General features: G+C 35.2%; 1 protein-coding gene across 1 annotated transcript in view; it reads right to left on the reverse strand.

The window, feature by feature from the left end:
- The window catches only part of CRPPA (CDP-L-ribitol pyrophosphorylase A), a 312,645-nt gene that overhangs the window by 233,575 nt on the left and 61,064 nt on the right, over positions 1–18,006 (reverse strand). Inside the window, exons 4-5 of the mRNA XM_010587230.3 lie at positions 13,612–13,716; positions 5,969–6,014 (exon numbers count right to left, since the gene is read on the reverse strand). Coding sequence (XP_010585532.1) covers positions 5,969–6,014; positions 13,612–13,716 — 151 coding nt within the window. The remainder of the gene's footprint in view (positions 1–5,968; positions 6,015–13,611; positions 13,717–18,006) is intronic.

The raw sequence follows: 18,006 nt of genomic DNA on the forward strand, positions 1-18,006 counted from the left end.
TTGGGTTTATACAATTGTAACCAGGAAAGGATAAAATAAAATTATTTTTAAAACACAAAATAGAATATATTGGAAAGTTTGATGAAGGATGATGATAGAAAATAAATGTAATCTTTTATTTAGAAATTCCATAGGGGCTTTTCTTCTTAGAAAATTTTAGAATATCGATCCGTTTGCCAGAATATTGTCAGCACATTAAATCAAGTGTGGTTCAAGACCGTTTGTAGGGCTTATGTAAATCTAGATAAAGTATGTTACCCCTGTCATCTGTAACCACTTTAATAGTTTGGGTAGGTCTGAGCATGCAGAGCAGGCTTGGGTGGGCTCAACCAGCTTGTGTGACAAAAGTACAATACCTCTTTGTTAAGTGGATGTTTACAAATTTATCAGTCAGCCCAGTGTCTTGTTGCTGCCATTAATCACACTACTCCCTAGAAAAGTTTATGCTTTAAATTTCACTCAGAAAGGAAGCCTGAAAGAGTCAAATATTGAAGAACAATGACCAAATCCATTCTTATAAAAAGGAATATTGATAATGTTGTTTTGTGATATTATAACTGTAAATTTGTGATGAACTGTACGTTTTTTTTCCATTTAGATACCTATGCAAAAGACAAATGAGAAAGTACTACATTCTAAACATTTTTCCTATTATCAAATAGTTCACTAAAAATAGAAGTCCATGTAAACATACTGATTCTAAAATGTATTGAGTTTAAAAATAAAAATTAACAACCTAAAGGTCAAATTTTGAAGCTGACTATAAACCACAATATGGAAATTTTATTCAATCGCTTGCCTGAAGTTAGTAAACATAAAGAAAATACAGTGAAAGTGTTCTCTCCCCTTACATCAAAATTCCCACACTACACCAACGACATGAACTTAAAACATAAATTAAGATGAAGCAAAACACACATGGTCTTCTGGTGACAATTTGAGAGTAGATAATGCTTTTGCAAGGGATAATGCTTACCCTTGAAATGTTTACAGAGTCTGAAACACACTAAGAAAACAAGAAAATAATTACATTAGATTATACTGTGTTGCTTAGCAACGATTGATACTCAAGTGAAGAAAAACCTCAGGAAGAACAGCTTACAGAACACTAAGCACTCATCACAATCACCGCATGAAAGAGACTTTCATCCTAGAAGAGGAAAAGCTGTTCTGGCTAGATAACAAGCTTTAGTAGAATTATCAGAAAACAAAAATAAACCGAATCCAACTAGTCATTTCAAACTTGTGTATAGATATTGAATGTTAATATTTTGCTCTTTCTCTGGTCATATCTAGAAATTTGTTATTTCAATATGATATATATTTTTTTAATATACATACGATGCAAAGGCAAACATTCTCCAGAAGACTACACTGTGTACTGATGAAAACTGGGAGATACAATCTTCTGTGTAGTTTTATGATTATTCAACTTCAGGTCAGCTGAAGGTACTATCTCCAACTCCATAGAACCAGTGTTGGGCAGACTGAACTTAAGAAACCATTTAGCGTACCCACCAAAAGAGATATGGCATATCCACTTCGGAAGAAGCCCTAGTGGTGCAACAGTTAAGTGCTCAGCTGCTGACTGAAAGGTTGATGTTTCAAACCCATCCAGCAATTTCCACAGGAGAAAGACTTAGTAGTCTGCTCCTGTAAAGATTGCAGCCTAGAAAACCCTATGGGGCAGCTCTACGCTGACAAATGGGTTCACTGTGAGCCCAAATCGACACTACAGCACCTAACAACAGTATCTGCTTTGGTAGTTAGGATGAATAGCAACATGATTCAGTGGGGCCAAAAGACCATGCTTCAAAGTGGAGTAAGACTTAAGAACAAGGCAGACCTGGGTTTAAACTGTGGATTTTTCTTTTACTAACTGTGATCCAGAGGAAAGTATCTATCCTCTCTAAGTCTCAATTCTCCCACCTGCAAAATGGGAGTAATAGTATCTACCTTTCAGCCTTATTTTAAAGAATAAATGAGATAATATATATAAAGCACAGGTACAGTGCCTGGAATATGCTATGTGCTCCAAGTCCTGGTTTTAAACCTTAACAAAAGTACATCCAAATATTAAACCATCTCTACTTTAAAACCTTCAGATTATGAGACTGACACGCTGCCTACTGCGCTAAGAAAGGTTGCTGTGTGTCGGAATTGACTCGATGGCACTGGGTTTTGGGTTCTACTTTAAAAAGAAAAGAAAAAAGATATTTGATTCAGTGAACAATACAATAAGCAACTGCTGGAAGCAGGAAGAAAAGGACCATCTAGTCCCATAATTTAAGGCCCGTAGACTCTAAGGAAAAAAATATAGCTGCATCGTTTAACATAGGCAATGCAACTTAGTACAATGTTAGCAGATACAAAAGAAAAAAAGGATAGACATTCTTCCTTCCTTCAGTGAATCACAATCTAAAACCCACACCATGTTATAGACAATGCTGAAATCCAAAAAGCTGTGAAACAAACAAAAAAAAATGGTTTTCATATATTAATTTGGTGGTAATTAATTTGGTAGTCCTGACCTGAACTGGCTAGGTGCTCTGCACTCTTTATTATTACATTGAGTGTAAACATTCATACATCTTAAGTTTCATTATGTGCAAATCCCACTGGCAGTATAATATATGATATACTTTGGTACCTTTTGAAAATGTAAAATTCCAAAGCACTTTAGCCCAAGGGCATCAGATAAGGGAATCTGAACAATCTCTGTCTAAAGAAAAAAAGGGACAATAAATGTATAAAAGAGGTACACTACCTAAGGTAGAAAATAGTAGTTAGGAGTTTTTCTATTCTTCTTTAATCAGTAGAATCCTTGAATGTTCCATAATATAGAAACAATAACACTACTTACATCACTGAGTTCTTGGAGAATCCAAAGATAACCACCAGCACCCCCCCCAAAAAAAAAAGTTTCAAACAGTGCCTGGCAAAAACCAAGCACCCAATAAAAATGTTGTGTAATAAAATTCACTTTAGGTTGCCAGAAGAACAAGCAATCAGTCTAGAAGAAATACAACCAGAACGATCCTTAGAACTGAGGATGGTGCGATTTCAGCTCACTTAGTTTGCACATGTTATCAGGAAAGACCAATCACTAGAAAATGACATCATGTTTGGTAAAGTAGAAAGTCAGTGAAAATGAGGGAAATCCTCAAAGAGATGGACTGACAAAACAGCCACAAGAACGGACTCAAACATGCCAATAATCATGAAGATCGTGACAGACCTGGCAAACCTTAGTTCTGTTACACATAAGGTCACCATGAGTCTGAGGAACTAGACAGCAACTAACAAGTAGCGCCTAGCAAAATACTGCGAACACTTACTGGGAAAAGACAAACAGGTGAATATATAAAGCAGATATCTGACTTGTTAGTCTACCTACTATGTACCATAATTTATTTTGGAATGTAAGAACAAAAAAATCCAAGAGTTTTCTTTTTCCTATATCCACAAATATTTCTACTATCAGGCTGCAGGGATAGTAATCTCAGGTGAGCAAACAAGCATATTTGGAGCTGGTATAGTTAAGATTTCAAACTTTTAATGCAATTAAGGTATTATTTAGAAAAAAAAAAATGGCCTATAAAACACTGTGATGGGCAGCGATGCTTCTTGAAATTTAATGTACAAACCGATCAGCCAAAGTTCCTGCTAAAATGCAGATTCTGATTCAATGCGGTGGGGACTAAGACTCTGCATCCAAGCTCTCAGGTGACCACAACACTGCTGGTCTAGGGGCTCACATGGAGTAGGAAGGCCCCAGAGCACTGGTCCTCAAAATGTAGTCTCTTAGCAGCAGCATCAGAATCTCCTGGGAACTTTTTAGAAGTGTAAATGCTAGAGGATAAGACTACTGTTGGAGATTGCTGATCTGAATCAGCGATTTCTATCCAGCCAAACAGGTTACTTTCCTTGGGAATAAAAGTGCATACTGCAGCCTGTTACCTAAATAAGAAAATCAATTTTTGTCTGCAGTTTCCAAAACTATAGCTTTAAATTACACTTAAAATGTAGGTTTTTATACATTGTCAGAAACCAGTTCCTGACAATATGCAGGCAAAATATCAAAATGTGTGGAATCCGCCACTGAACCACTTATCAACTATGTAAAAAAGAGGGCATTTCCACTCACCTAAGTAATACCGGTATGACTTTGCAAAGAAATGGAACTGAGTTTTACATTTCCTTGTGTTGAGAATGTAACCAACAACATCACGGTTTAGCTAACCTCTCCAGAGTAGTATTTATACATTCCCTGACTCATATGTAAATATGTGTCAGATTTTGATTTATAGCTATAGATAATCTGTTTATATGCACAGATACACAGATGCACAATACAGTACATTAATGGTTTGAAACACAATATGCTTGAAGGGCAAAGAATTTCAAGGTAAACTATAAATACAAAGTATCATGACTAAAGATTTCAGTTTTCTGAATGTGAAGCCAAAGTGATTTGTTAAATAGGTTTTCACAAATTTTTTTAATGAACTGATATATTCAGAATTCAGATTCAAAACTTTTTCCAACTTCAAAGCCTGAATTTAGAAGTTCACCTTTCAATCAAAACCTAAGCACATAGCTCTGTCCTTAATCTATTTTCAAAGGGGTCAGTTACTAACAGATTGTAAAAGCACCATACTTGCTTCAGGCTTGGGTGTGAACACTTCTGATCTTTGCTAGGAATATGTATTTAAAACTGAGATTCTCACCTAGGAGCAATTTTATCCTGTAGGGAACAACTTAGCAATCTCAGGAGACTTTTTTGATTGTCACAACTGCGGGGGGATGGGCAGGCTTCTGGCATCTAGTAGGTAGAATTGGTCGCAGCCAGGCATGCAGCTAAACATCTTATCAAGGACAAAACAGTCCCCAACAACAAAGAATCATCTGACCTAAAACATCCATAATGCGTAGGTTGAGAAACTCTGAAGGAGGCTGCAAAAATCCAGAACGAATGTCCCTTGTACGCCTTCGTTACATTCCTAGCACAATGTTAAGCATAATAATATGTTCTTGATTATTAAGCAAGGGAGCTGTCTGGTGGCTTAGTGGTTAAGAACTCAGCTGCTAAAAAAAAGTTGCCAGTTCGAATCCACCAGTCGCTCCTTGGGAACCCTACGGGACAGTTCTACTCTGTGCTGTAAGGTAGCTATGAATCGGAATACACTGGATGACAACGAGTTTGGTCTGGAAACCCTGATGGTGTAGCAGTTAAGTATTACGGCTGCTAACCAAAGGGTTGGCAGTTCAAATCCGCCAGGCACTCCTTGGAAACTCTGGGGCAGTTCTATTCTGTCCTATAGGGTCGCTATGAGTCGGAATCGACTCGATGGCACTGGGTTTGGTTTTGGTTTGATTATTAAGATCTTAGAGTCACAGAGATAAAAAAAAAGAAAAAACTCATTATCACACATGCAATGTCTAAAATTATAAAACAAAATAGTAGTCATTATCAGAACCAAAAAAAATTTAAAAATCATCCAATATAATTTCTTTCATTTGGGTAATAATGTTTCCCATATGGAAGATAAGATGCTATCTAGCATATTGACATGAAAGTATTAAAGAGAGTGGGGGCAGCCCTATTAATAGTAAAAATGAAATAATATAACACCTTTACGGATGTATTAAAATATTAGTTTTCATTATGTTTCCCTTCTAACAGTGACAATATCTCATTTTTTCTTCATAGAATAACCTATATGACTGTTGCACTGTATTTCCTTTCTAAAAATTAAAACTAATCTGATATAAATCATAATAAACGACATTTCACAGGCAGGAAACATAAACTATGATGTAATTATTTTCAAAAAAAAATCACAGATCTCAATGGCCTACAGGCATTTATACTCTGAGATTGCTGGGATTTAAAACGTCAGCAGAAATTCTGAATTGACTTACATTTTTGAAACACAGAAACAGACAGGCACAAGGACAAACATACCCTTAATAATTGATTCAGCCGCATACAGATCTCGTTTGTAGGTCACCTAAAAGACAGATAAAGCTCATTAAAGGCAACAGAGTGGGAAGGAATGTGAAAGCATTAAAATAATGTTCCCAAGAAAATTCTTGATTTTAGAGGAACTATAATTTTTTTTTATAAACACATAACAATAACAATTTCTAAATTATAATAACATTAGCAAATTCACATGAAAAAAAGTTCTATTCCTACAAATGGTTGAAGATTTAATAGTTTTTAAATCTCTGAATTGAGATATTATGTGGCAGTGGTTACTGAAATCTTATTAATATAACAAGTATTATAAGCAAAGAAAATGTGGTAGTACTTAAATAAAAGTATTAACATAAATGTTTAATAGCAAGGCTTTATGGGAGGGAAGAAGGGAGGATGAGAGGGAAGGGTGGGAGAAAAGCGAGGAAGAAGGGAAGGAAAATGTCCCCATCAAAAAGGGAGGAAGGAAGAAAGGAAGGAGAAAAACAGTCTGTATAACAAAAATCATCCAATTGCATTCTTAGATGATTATGAGATAATTCTCAAAAATCAATTCACATTGAAAAGGACTTCCTTCTGAATTCAGTAGACCTGTATGCACCTAGAAAATGAAAACCTTCACCTTGTAAAATTTTTATTAAAACTTGGATCCAGTGGAAAGATTCTGTAGGGTACCACCACGTGCTTAAGAAAAAAGATGATCTTTCCTCAAGAACATACAGCCTCCTTGTAATTGTAACCTGCTCCTTGTAATACAACCTGCCACCGTATGAAAATCTCTGAACCCCATGCAGTGAGCTCTAGTACTGAACGTTAGGTTCACTGCACTGTAAAACGAGTTTTCCTTACCACAGAACTAAACGATGTAGTAAGTAAAGAAATGGAATGAGTGCATATTATAAGATCTTATAGTACTTATTCTATAAGGTCTTAGGACCTCATCATTCAAAGGCTGAGATGATTATGATACCAATGGTCTAAAAGCCCATTTTGAAAAATACTAACCTAGATTAGTACCTTTCCGTCCCTGTAAATCGGACTTTTTTTTTTCTCTTGAGATTAGCTCATACCTGAGCTTGTATAGAAACTTTTGTTCAGCTGAAGTAGCCCAGTTTCTTCTAGCTAAAATAGATTCCCCTGCTATACCCATGTATATGCAGGTAAATCCTGGTTTAAAAGTATATGTTAACATCCCGACTCAAAGTAGCAGCTCACTTATAATAAAGACAGGAAGTTACTCAAAGCATTCAACCAAGCTATCAAAACCAAACGGACATCTCCACGTTATCTCTAAACAAGTACATGCCAACCAAAACTAGTGACTCCTCTTCCTATAACGTTATTCTATTATATGAAAAAAGGAGGGGGAATAGAAAACATAGACATGCAAAGATCCATGCTATGCATTTTACCAAATTGGAGAATATATTGATCTCGTTCATTCATTCAATAAATCTTTATTGAATATCTACTACATTCTAGGCTCTTTTCTAAGTGCTAGGGATAGAACAATGAAAAGAGTGAACAAGAATCCTTAACTTGTGGAGATTACATTGTAGTGGAAAAAATTATTCTTGAAAGAATTGAATAAAATTCACTTTTAATTCTTTTTTTTTTCCTTGAAAATCCAAAGTTAACTAGATACCTGGAATCTTGCCTCATTAATATTTGTACTAAGGCATTTTAAATGAAAAAAATGTTATTTTTCTATAATAATTATCTGCCATGTAGGTTAAACTCAGAACAGAAATTAAGAGGAATATTCCAATTACTATAACTCATTTTTTATTCCCTTCTATTCTTTGAAAGGTGAATGGCACTCTACATCAAAATTGAATGATTATAAAAGTACTTTATCCTTTTTTTCAGAGGGATCTTGATGGATGTTTTGTAATAGAAAAATCAGTATCAAACACTATAATAAAAATTTTGGAGTTGGAATCATTCATATGGATAAAATACATGTTTTTATTACCTAAAGGTACTTTCTTTTCTAATATTAAAATACTTACCTATATAAACAAGAAAGATTCCTAAACTTCCTTTCTTCTACTTTGTCCTGTAGTCTACTGGATACCTACTACACACAGATGAAGGCTTCTTTTATTTTCATCAATATCTTCTACATAAAGCCTTGAATACCTCACTATACTTCTCGACAAGTACTAATTTAATGAAAATAAACTACAGAAAATATTTCTAACTTTTAAAGTACTATGGTTAAAAAAGAGTCATTTTTTTCCAATATAAAATAACTAAAATACTTCAAAGGAAATATTGCTGGAAAATGTTGTAATTCCGAATTGAGTTACTCATTTTTCCGTCAAACTTTTACAGTAACATGGGTTGCCCTTTCCTTCTTTTTATTAAAAAAAAAAAAAAAAAAACCTACTTTTGCAGCTGATTTCCTTCTGCTATGATGATGTGTGGTTTTCCTTTGACCTTGCACAATACCCTACTAGGAAAATAATTACTTTTTAAAAAATCAACTCTGTAATGGTGGAAGAGAAAGCCTCCATCCTCTAATTCACTTGTTTACAAGCTGAGGAGCCACCTTAAGAATGATGGAGGAGTTCTGTTTAGCTGAGGCTCCTAACCCCACGTCTGAGGCTTACCTAGATCACCTCAGTTTTTGTCTATTCAGTTTAATTGGGCTTCTGTGCAGTATTTCATCTAAGTAAAGTGTTTACTAAATATACATATTCAATAAAGGAGAAAACCAAAGGTCAGAGTCCAAGAAGTAGTCAAGTCTCCTCACTCCTAGGTCAGGACTCTGAGCTGCCTCAAGATGTGCTCCAGGTGAGAGCATCACACCTACATTTTGTCTATCTCTTAGTGTTGAGACAGAATGTAGTAAAACAGACTGAGTTTTCATAACAGAGCCAAGTCCAGCTGGTTACCATCTTATATACATTAAGCAAGACTGCACTTAAGATTTTCCCATCCTTCATCTCATGAAATAATTAATATGTAGCTATGATGGGTTTATGATAATTAGAAGCCAGAAAAATTTAAATTTTAAAGAGGTAGATTGTTTATTAGATATAAATTTAGAAGTAGTTTTGGAAATTTGTTATATTTATTTCTATTTCATCAATTATGTACATCAAAAAAAATCTTTTCTCTAGATTGAATAGCTAGATGAAAACCTCTAAAAAGAAACAATGTTACCACATTGTATTTTTGAGGTTAAAACTAAATAATGCTACTGTTTTTTGTTTGTTTTGTTTTTAAACAAAGATGCCAGAACTCTTGGATCTAAGTAAATGTTGACCCCATCAAAAAACATTCTCAAAAGTAAGTCATTCCAATAATATTGTGATGACCCAAACACTTCAGAAATTCTTTTAAGGAGGTGTTTTCAGACAAAGAGAAACAGTTGTTGATTTTTTTTTCAATAATGGTTATAAATCTTTTCTACAACCTTATGCCTTGAAGATGGTTTTAACATTGAGAAACAAGAAGTCTAGACAGTAAAGAAGTGACTAAGCTGAGTATTTAAAAAGAATATTGGCAACAGATGAACAGATAAACAAAATGTGGTACATATGTAAAATAGATTACTACTCAGCCACTAGGAGAAATGAAGTCTTGATAGGTGCTACAATATGGATGAAGCAGGAAGACATTATGCTGAATGAAATAAGTCGATCACAAAAGGACAAATACTGTATGACCTCATTTATATAAAAAGTCAAGAAAAGGCAAATGTATAGCGACCAAAGTTTATTAGTGGTTACCATGGGTGGGAAGCAGGGGGAAATGTCACACTGATTAAGGGTAGAGTTGCACAAATGATTATTGAAATGCTGTCAAAAAGATGTACACCTGTAAAAAGTTGAATTGTTAAAAGTCGTATGATAGATATATTTACATCAGTGACAAACAAGCAAACAAAAAACGAGTAGCCATTGAGGCTGTTTATCACAACGAAAAACCTCACGGGATTTGGTGTCTAGGCTTGGAGGCTTAGGGTTATGATTTAATGGGACATCCCTATTAACTGGTCTAATAATAACATGCTTAATTCTTCTGTTCTACCTCCTAGTTCACTGTGTAGTGCCTGGGGTCATAAAAGCTTGTAAGTGGCCATACAAGGTGTAACAATTAGTCTTCATTCTCCTGGAACAACAGAGGAAGAGGGAGGCTCAGAAATAGAAGGATATGGAATGTAAGGTTATTTGCGTCCACAAACAACTGCCTCCTTTGCCATGAGACCAAAAGAACTGGATGGTGCCCAGCTACCATTACTTGTTGTTTTGATCAAGGATTTTATAGAATAATCCTGATCAAAGGAGGAAAAATGCAGAATAGAATTTCAAATTATCATGGAATCCAGATATTCTAGAGCCATTGAGGCAGGATGAATCCCAGAAACTATATCCCTGAGATAATCTTTAAACCTAAAACTAAAAATATCCCCCAAAGTCTTCTTAAAACAAAACAATAGTTTAGCTTAACTAGTAAAAAATGTCCGCCTTGAATGTTACGCTCTCTTAAGAACTATCTTAACGGGATCAAAGTGACAACAGCAACTGGAAAAATTAGATAGGAACCTTAGGGAACCATAAGTTTATGTTAACGGGGGAGGAACAACTCAGAAAAGGAGGGTGAGAATGGTTACGCAACTTGAAAAATATAGTCAATGACACTAACTGGTACCTGTAGAAATGTTGGATTGGTGTATGTTTTGCTGTGTGTATTCTCAACACCAACAACAGAAAAAATAAAATTATATTTAAAAAAACAATAGTGGGTCAAAAATAAGGTAAAACTATAAATTAAAGGGAGCAAAGTTCTTCTGTCGACTAGATGAAATCTTCCCAAAATAATGGTCAAGCTTATCCTGGCTTGACCATTCAGGGGAAACATGAGAGCCAATCCTTAATACCCAGAAGCCAGTCCTGTGCTCTTCTGAGGTTGGTCACCCACAGGGGCAGCTCTGGTCATCCCAGTGGAATGTTCTCTGCCCCGTTCAGTGACTTAAAAAAAAAAATGTTTCCTCCAGATCTCAGAGGACCATGGGAGGTTGGGATCAACCGTGAAGTTTTACTTTTTCCATTTACTTTTACAAACAAAATGTATGTTAAAATGCAAAATAAAAAACTCTCCTGGGGCTTCTAGTGGCAGCTGAAATAACAGTACCAGTCATGAGAAATTTCTAATGATTCCTCATAGGGCTGTGGGGTGTCCTCCGTAGCTTCTAAAGGAACTTAGGGAAGTTTTCCTTTCCATTTCAGTTAATGTTTTGTGATAGTGAAATGCCTCCTGATAATGTCCAAATGTGTCTCACTGTGTCTGATTTCTGAATCATGTTCTAGCTGCTTGGCCTTGCCACCTGAACCCACTACCAGCTTTAGCATGATTGTACTAAATCTTTTTTTTTTTCTCATCAGGATAAAGAAAAATGATAGTGTCTTTGGAATTAGTATAGAATTAAGAATACTAATTCCATTGCTTTGGTTTAAACCAAAATTGAAATTCATACTGAATGATAACATTAAAAAATTAATTAAATCAGAAGAGTATAGTAAAGGCAAATCACACAATGTCATTAAAGAGACTAAATAAACATCCGAGAAAATACCAAAAGACAGAAAAAAAGTGGAAGATGAAAAGAGATGGGAGGAAAAAGAAGGAAATAGACAACCTGAAACAATTGAAATATTTGCACTCAAAATAATTTCAACCTTAATCAACAGAAAAAAATATAATACCGAAAAAACAAACAAAACCTCTTGTAACTGCTATTTGAAAAGTTTTTTTGTTTTTTTCCTCAACCTACTGCATTACAGCTCCTTTAGAGTCCAAGATTGCGTCAAAGCATGTCATTGTTCAAGCCTCATTCAAAAGGGTAGGGCTCTTCTAACCCCTAGTTTGGGAAGTGGCACTATGATGTAGATCCTGCTGGGCCCAAAAGAGCATGTCATCACTTAAAAAAAAAAAAAGTCATCACTTAGCATGTATGAAATGACACTCCAAGAGGACTCATGGAAACACTGTCACAAGGCCAGTCACTATGAGAGTGCACTGACTGTTGCAAATAAAAAGGAAGCAGGGAGACAAGATGTGACTGAGGACTAATACTTTATGCTGGAGGCAGCAGTGAAATATGAGCATTTCACCAAAAATAAAATAAATTTGTGAAAATGGAGTGGAAAATTCAAAGGCAACATGCTACTTTCAATCCTTTTATCTGCATAGTGCTTTGCAAGCTTGATGAAAGCTCAGAACACACACAAAAAGTAGACAATCATACATCCAACAACATCAAAAAATGAAGCCAAAAAGGATTAAGATGTTAGTAGTGATAAAACACCTCAGAGTTTCCACATTTTTACTTGGCTTTCAAATTAGGTCTAGCAGGCAGGCAAAAGGAGTTTTACAGAGATGTGGGTCTTTAACAAAACACCTAATAGGTAACTGCCAAAATCCTCACAATTAATATTTGTATCACAATCTAAGCCATATATAGAATAATGATAAACTGAATTAACAAAATTCTTGCCCATTAGGTGGATGTCCCTAAATGAGCAATAATACTAAGTGAATTTTCTCTGTCCTGTCAATTTTTTACAATCTTAGAATTCAACACTTTGAGAATGCTTCAGATTATCTTAGCATGCAGCAAGGCCCATGATATTACAGTGTAAAATATTTAATCAACTGATACGGCTTTCTGTTTTGTTTCTAAATCTTAAGAAATATGCTTAAGGATTCACAGAATCTTAGAGTTAATCTTTACTAATCGTATTTGCATGCTTTATAAAGATTTCAAAAGACTACAATCAATATTTCAAAATCCGCAAACCTATTTCAAAATTATGAAACGATACTACAATTCTAATTCAGAATGTACTGTTCGATTGAACACAATTCTACCTAAGAAAACAAAGGAGAGTCAGACTCTGAAGCACCCCTGCTGCAATAGGAAGATGAAGTATGATAGTGCTTCTACCTTGCTTTCAGCAACCACTCTTTTCATTCCAAAAGAAATAAGCTTGCCATTAGAAGAGCTAGGCCTTGCTACAGGAAAGAGTTCAATTCCTCAGGGGGGTCAGGAGAAGAGGAGTAAGGCAGACATTCTTTCAATCCAATTAAATTGGAAGTTCCAGCCAGGAACGTTTTTATGTGGTAACCAGTGTTACAGCCTCAAATGAGTTGAGCTTCATCAGCAGAGTGAAAGGATACATACAGACAGTAAGCAAAACAGAAGAAGCAGGTGAATAAAACAACCTTATGGGCTAAAATGGAAGGTGTTTGAATAAATTATCCTAAAGTAAGTTTTCTTAAAGCCAAGCAATAGAAGTGATACCATACTTTGATGACTCAGTAAACCCAGTGAGACTCATTTTGCATGTTTAAATTTCTAGCACTTATAAAAGCACACATACATCTGTATATATTCACAAGCCTATATGCATAAACACACACATACACAAACACAAACACACACAGCTCTACCTCTTTCCTGGAAATAGTAATTGTTTCAATATTAAACCAACTAATCTCTAACTACTTCTCCATATTCTGAAGTATCTGGGAAGTCTTTGTACTTGTAGAGTTGAGTCTTTAGGAATGACAAACAAGCACAGATCACAGCCAGAGCAAAGTGACACCTGCCTTACCTTCCAGAGATCAGGAGATCCTTCTACCAGTTTGGCTTTGGTGTGACAGTATTTTAGAGCCAACTGCAAGCACTCAGTTCCAAATTCCAGGTCATAGTCACTACACTGGTGAAGAAGAAAAAAATATAGTAAGAGTCAGCAAGCTAAAATATTTTAAATAAAAAATAAACCTTTTGTTTCATAATTGTAAATAAGAAAGGAATGGCCTATATATTTCACAAATGATTTAGTCAGCTACTGACTAAACAAATTATGTAATAATCTGTCCTATGACCTAAAAACAAACAACAACAAAATAATAAGGATGTTACAATCATTATTAATAGTTTTTAGTTTTCTCTACAATTTCAGGTGTCTGGTAAATATAATACTTTATTCCCTTTGCTTATAAGTCAGTTTTCCAAATGTGTTTATAAAATGACTGAAGGTATGGCTAAGGATTGAACAAATATATGTGACTATAAAGCTCAAATTCCTTGTCTTATTCACACCAAGACATGTTCAGGTCATAATTCTCTTACTCATTTAAGATTTAAAATATCAATTTATCCTTTTCAGAGGATTTATATTTTGATATTTCAATTTGCATATCGAAACTGCTAAGCCTTTCATTGTGAGAAAATTTAAAATTCACTCATAGGTTTAGTAAAATACAAGTAACATTTTTAAGCATTTTAGGCAGAATCATCAAAATGACTAAACAATATGCCAGTAAAAAAAAACAAGTTGCTTTCAAGTCAACTCCAACTCATGGTGACCCCATGTGTGTTAGAGTAGAACTGTGCTCCATAGAGTTTTCAGTGGCTGAGTTTTTAGAAGCAGATTACCAGATCCTTGTTCCAAAGCAGCTCTGGCTGGACTAGAACTTTCAACCTTTCAGTTAGCAGCTAAGACCATTAACCCTTTGTACCACCCAGGTATTCTGTCCAAACAATAATGTAATGTAATTTACCTCAATCACCAAGTACCCACCATCTCCAAGCCTTAAGTACAAGCATATAAAGATGAGGAGACATGTACTTTGCCCTCAGGAATGCATCTTCGAAGGGAAGGTCGAAGTATACAGGTTCTTTTGCAATAGAATGTGATAGATAACAGCACTCTAACAATATCCAGAGTATTACAGTGGAAAGAATACTTAAGCCCTAAGGACACTGTTATCAGAGATCCACCAAATAAATAGGCCGGCTCAACCACTTTACAGTGAAGCTCACAGTCAACAACCCCAGCCTACAGAACTCACAAAATCCAACCTGTCCCCAATACTTAAATACGAGCAGAAAATTCAGATTTAACAGTCAAGAAAGATTCTAACATAAAGACAAGGTCAAAAGGCAAAAAAAAAAAAAAGTTTTTGAGGAAATAGAGACTATGCACTTAAAAAAAGTTATTAATCAGCCCCCATACCTGCTGCCTTAAGTCAATTCCGACTCATAGCGACCCTACAGCCCAAGAAGACAAAATATTTGCAATCATAAAATAAGACAGGATAATATTAAAGATGGTAGAAAGGAGGAGAGAAAAGGATAACTAGACAATTTGTCCACAAAGTCCAATATCCAAATAAAAAATTTAGAAGGAAAGAAAAAGGGGAAGAAAACAACCAAATAATTCAAGAAAAGTCCACAAATGAAAGACATGAGTTTTCAGGTAAAGGAACTCATGAAATACAGAGCATAATGTATGAAAATATACTAAAACCAAACTCGTTGACGTCATCAGTTCTGACTCATGGCAATCCTATATGACAGAGTAGAATTGCCCCATAGAGTTTCCAAGGAGCAGCTGGTGGATTCAAAGTGCCGACCTTTTGGTTAGCAGCCATAGCTCTTAACCACTGCACCACCAGGGCTTGAAAATATACTAAACCTAATTTAAAAAAAAAAAAAAGTCTCTTACAAAGAAACAGGAATCCAAATGGATTGGTACCTCTTAAGGGCAACAGTGAAAATTAGAAGACCATGGAACAATTTTTTCACAATCCTTAAGGCGATTATTTTCAACCTAGAATTCTATTACCTCAACCAAGTATGAGGGCAAAACATGGGCATTTCCAGATATTCACAGTCTCAAATTTTTTTTTTACTCCCATGCATGCTTTCTCAGGAAGCTACAGGAAACTGTGCTACACAAGATTGAGGGAGAAAAATGAGAAAAGTGAAGACATGAAATACAGAAAGCAGGGTATCCAACACAGGAGAGGGACAGAGGGAATTATAATAATGAAGAAAGTCTCAAGATGATCGCTGTGCAGGAGACCAAAAGAGAAACCAGGTAAGAGAGGGATTATGGTTCCAAGGAGGGGTGTCTACAAATGGAAAAGGGAAGATACACAGACACAGATTAAGAATGAATAGAAATCAAAGACCTTCCAAGATTGGTTTTCTAGGTCTGAAAGCTTAGGACTATAGTCTCATGGGACAACTCAGTCAACTGGCATAATGTAGTTCACAAAGTTTATGTTCTGTATCCTCGTGAAGTAGTGTCTGGGGTCTTAAAATCTTCCAAGCAGCCATCTAAGATACAGCTATTGGTATCTACTACTCAGGAGCAAAAGAGTAAGAAGGTAACCAAAATCTCAGAGAAAAAACAAGTCTACAAGCCTGACAGGATACACAAGCTACAGCCTCATCTACCCTGAGACCAGAATAACCAGATTATGTCCAGCTACCACCACTGACCATTCTGACCAGGGTCACAATGGGTGGTCCTGGATAGAATAGGCGAAGAATGTAGACAAAAACTCAAATTCTAAAAAAGGGCTAGACTAACTGGACCAGTTGAGACCAGAGGACTCCCTGAGGCTATCACCCAATCACCCAGAGACACTCTTTAAACCTTGAACTGAAATTATCCCAAGTTCACCTTTTAGCAAAATAACGGAGTGGCACACAAAACAAAGGATATTACCTGTAAGAATGGTGCTTTACTAAAAAACCATCTGTATGAGACCAAATGGTCAACATGTTCTCTAAAACAAAGATAAGAGGATGAGGGGGCAGGGAGAGTACTGGAAATGGAAAAAAGAGAACACAAATATGGACACACTGTAAAAAATGTAAACTGATGTCTGTGAAATTTCACAACTTCTGTGAAAGATGTCAAATGGGAATCTAACTTGCTGTGTAAACTTTCATCAAAAGCACAATAAAATGTTATTTAAATAAAATTTAAAAAAAAAGAAAAGGTCACAAAAGAAACTGGTTGACTCCGGGAAGGAAGATTAGGGGAGAGGAGTGGTATGAAGACTATTTCTGTACTCTTTGCCATGAGTACCCTATTCTTATATTACTTACTCTAATTTTATTAATAATTATGGAATATAATGCAATATGTAATAAAAATATTATATTAAAAAAAGATACTAACGAGAGTTAAGAGTTTTGTTTCCAAACATATATATTTAATACTTTCAACAAATCAATCTGATGTTCTAACGATAGCTAAGTTGCAGAATATTTAATACTCTAAGCATCTGAATTTGCGAGTGAGTTCTAGAAATAATAGCATATGTGTATTATTGCTATGTTATGAAGTATTAAGTCTGGCTACCATTTCGGTAAACTAGCTTGAGATATTAATTTTCTCACACGATGATCAACTTGTTCTTGTTCTTACTTTTCTTTTTGTAACAGGAATTTAAAGCAGTTTGCAAACTGTATGTTGAAAACCATACTCTATTCATAAGTACATTTTGCTTAAGGAATAGAAGTATATATGCATTCTAGTGAATATGGGGCACCGTTGCCAAGCGGTTAAGAGCATGGACTTTGAAGTCAGACAGACTTGGGTTCCAACTGTGGTGCTGCCACCTAACAAGCTGTCTAACCTTGGACAAACTATTAACTACTCTGTGCCTCAGTTTCTTCCTCTTTCAGGAATGGAGAATAAGAATCATTATAAAGAATAAACATGATAGCATATGTGAAGTGTCTGACACAGTGCCTGGTTTGTGGCAAGTCCTTGGTAAAGACTGAATCACTGCCGGTTATGAATTTAGATAGTTAACCACACAAACTAGGGTTTCAAAAGTAGCCAGAACCAAATTAGATTTTTTTTAATGGTTGTGTAGAAGTCTATTTTCTCTGAAGGTATATTGGGCATAGCTATGACCATGTATACCATCTTTTCCTTCTGCTTTCCCTTATACCAAGTTTTCATTAACAAAAAGTATTATGACCAAATATACAATCTCTTCCTTCTGCTTTCTCTTACAACAGGTTTTCACGAAAAAAAAATTAGCAGTGAAATTAAAAGAATAGTGATGGAAAAGAAAAAAAAAATTAATGACAAGTATGACATATTTTTCTCAATTGTGACTATTAGAATAATTGATATATTTTGAAGTGTTTTTTAAATCATACATACTTGAAGTCTTTTTTATTATACATACAT

This window comes from Loxodonta africana, chromosome 8 (genome assembly GCF_030014295.1).
Source record: "Loxodonta africana isolate mLoxAfr1 chromosome 8, mLoxAfr1.hap2, whole genome shotgun sequence".
In the NCBI taxonomy this organism is placed as follows: domain Eukaryota; kingdom Metazoa; phylum Chordata; class Mammalia; order Proboscidea; family Elephantidae; genus Loxodonta; species Loxodonta africana.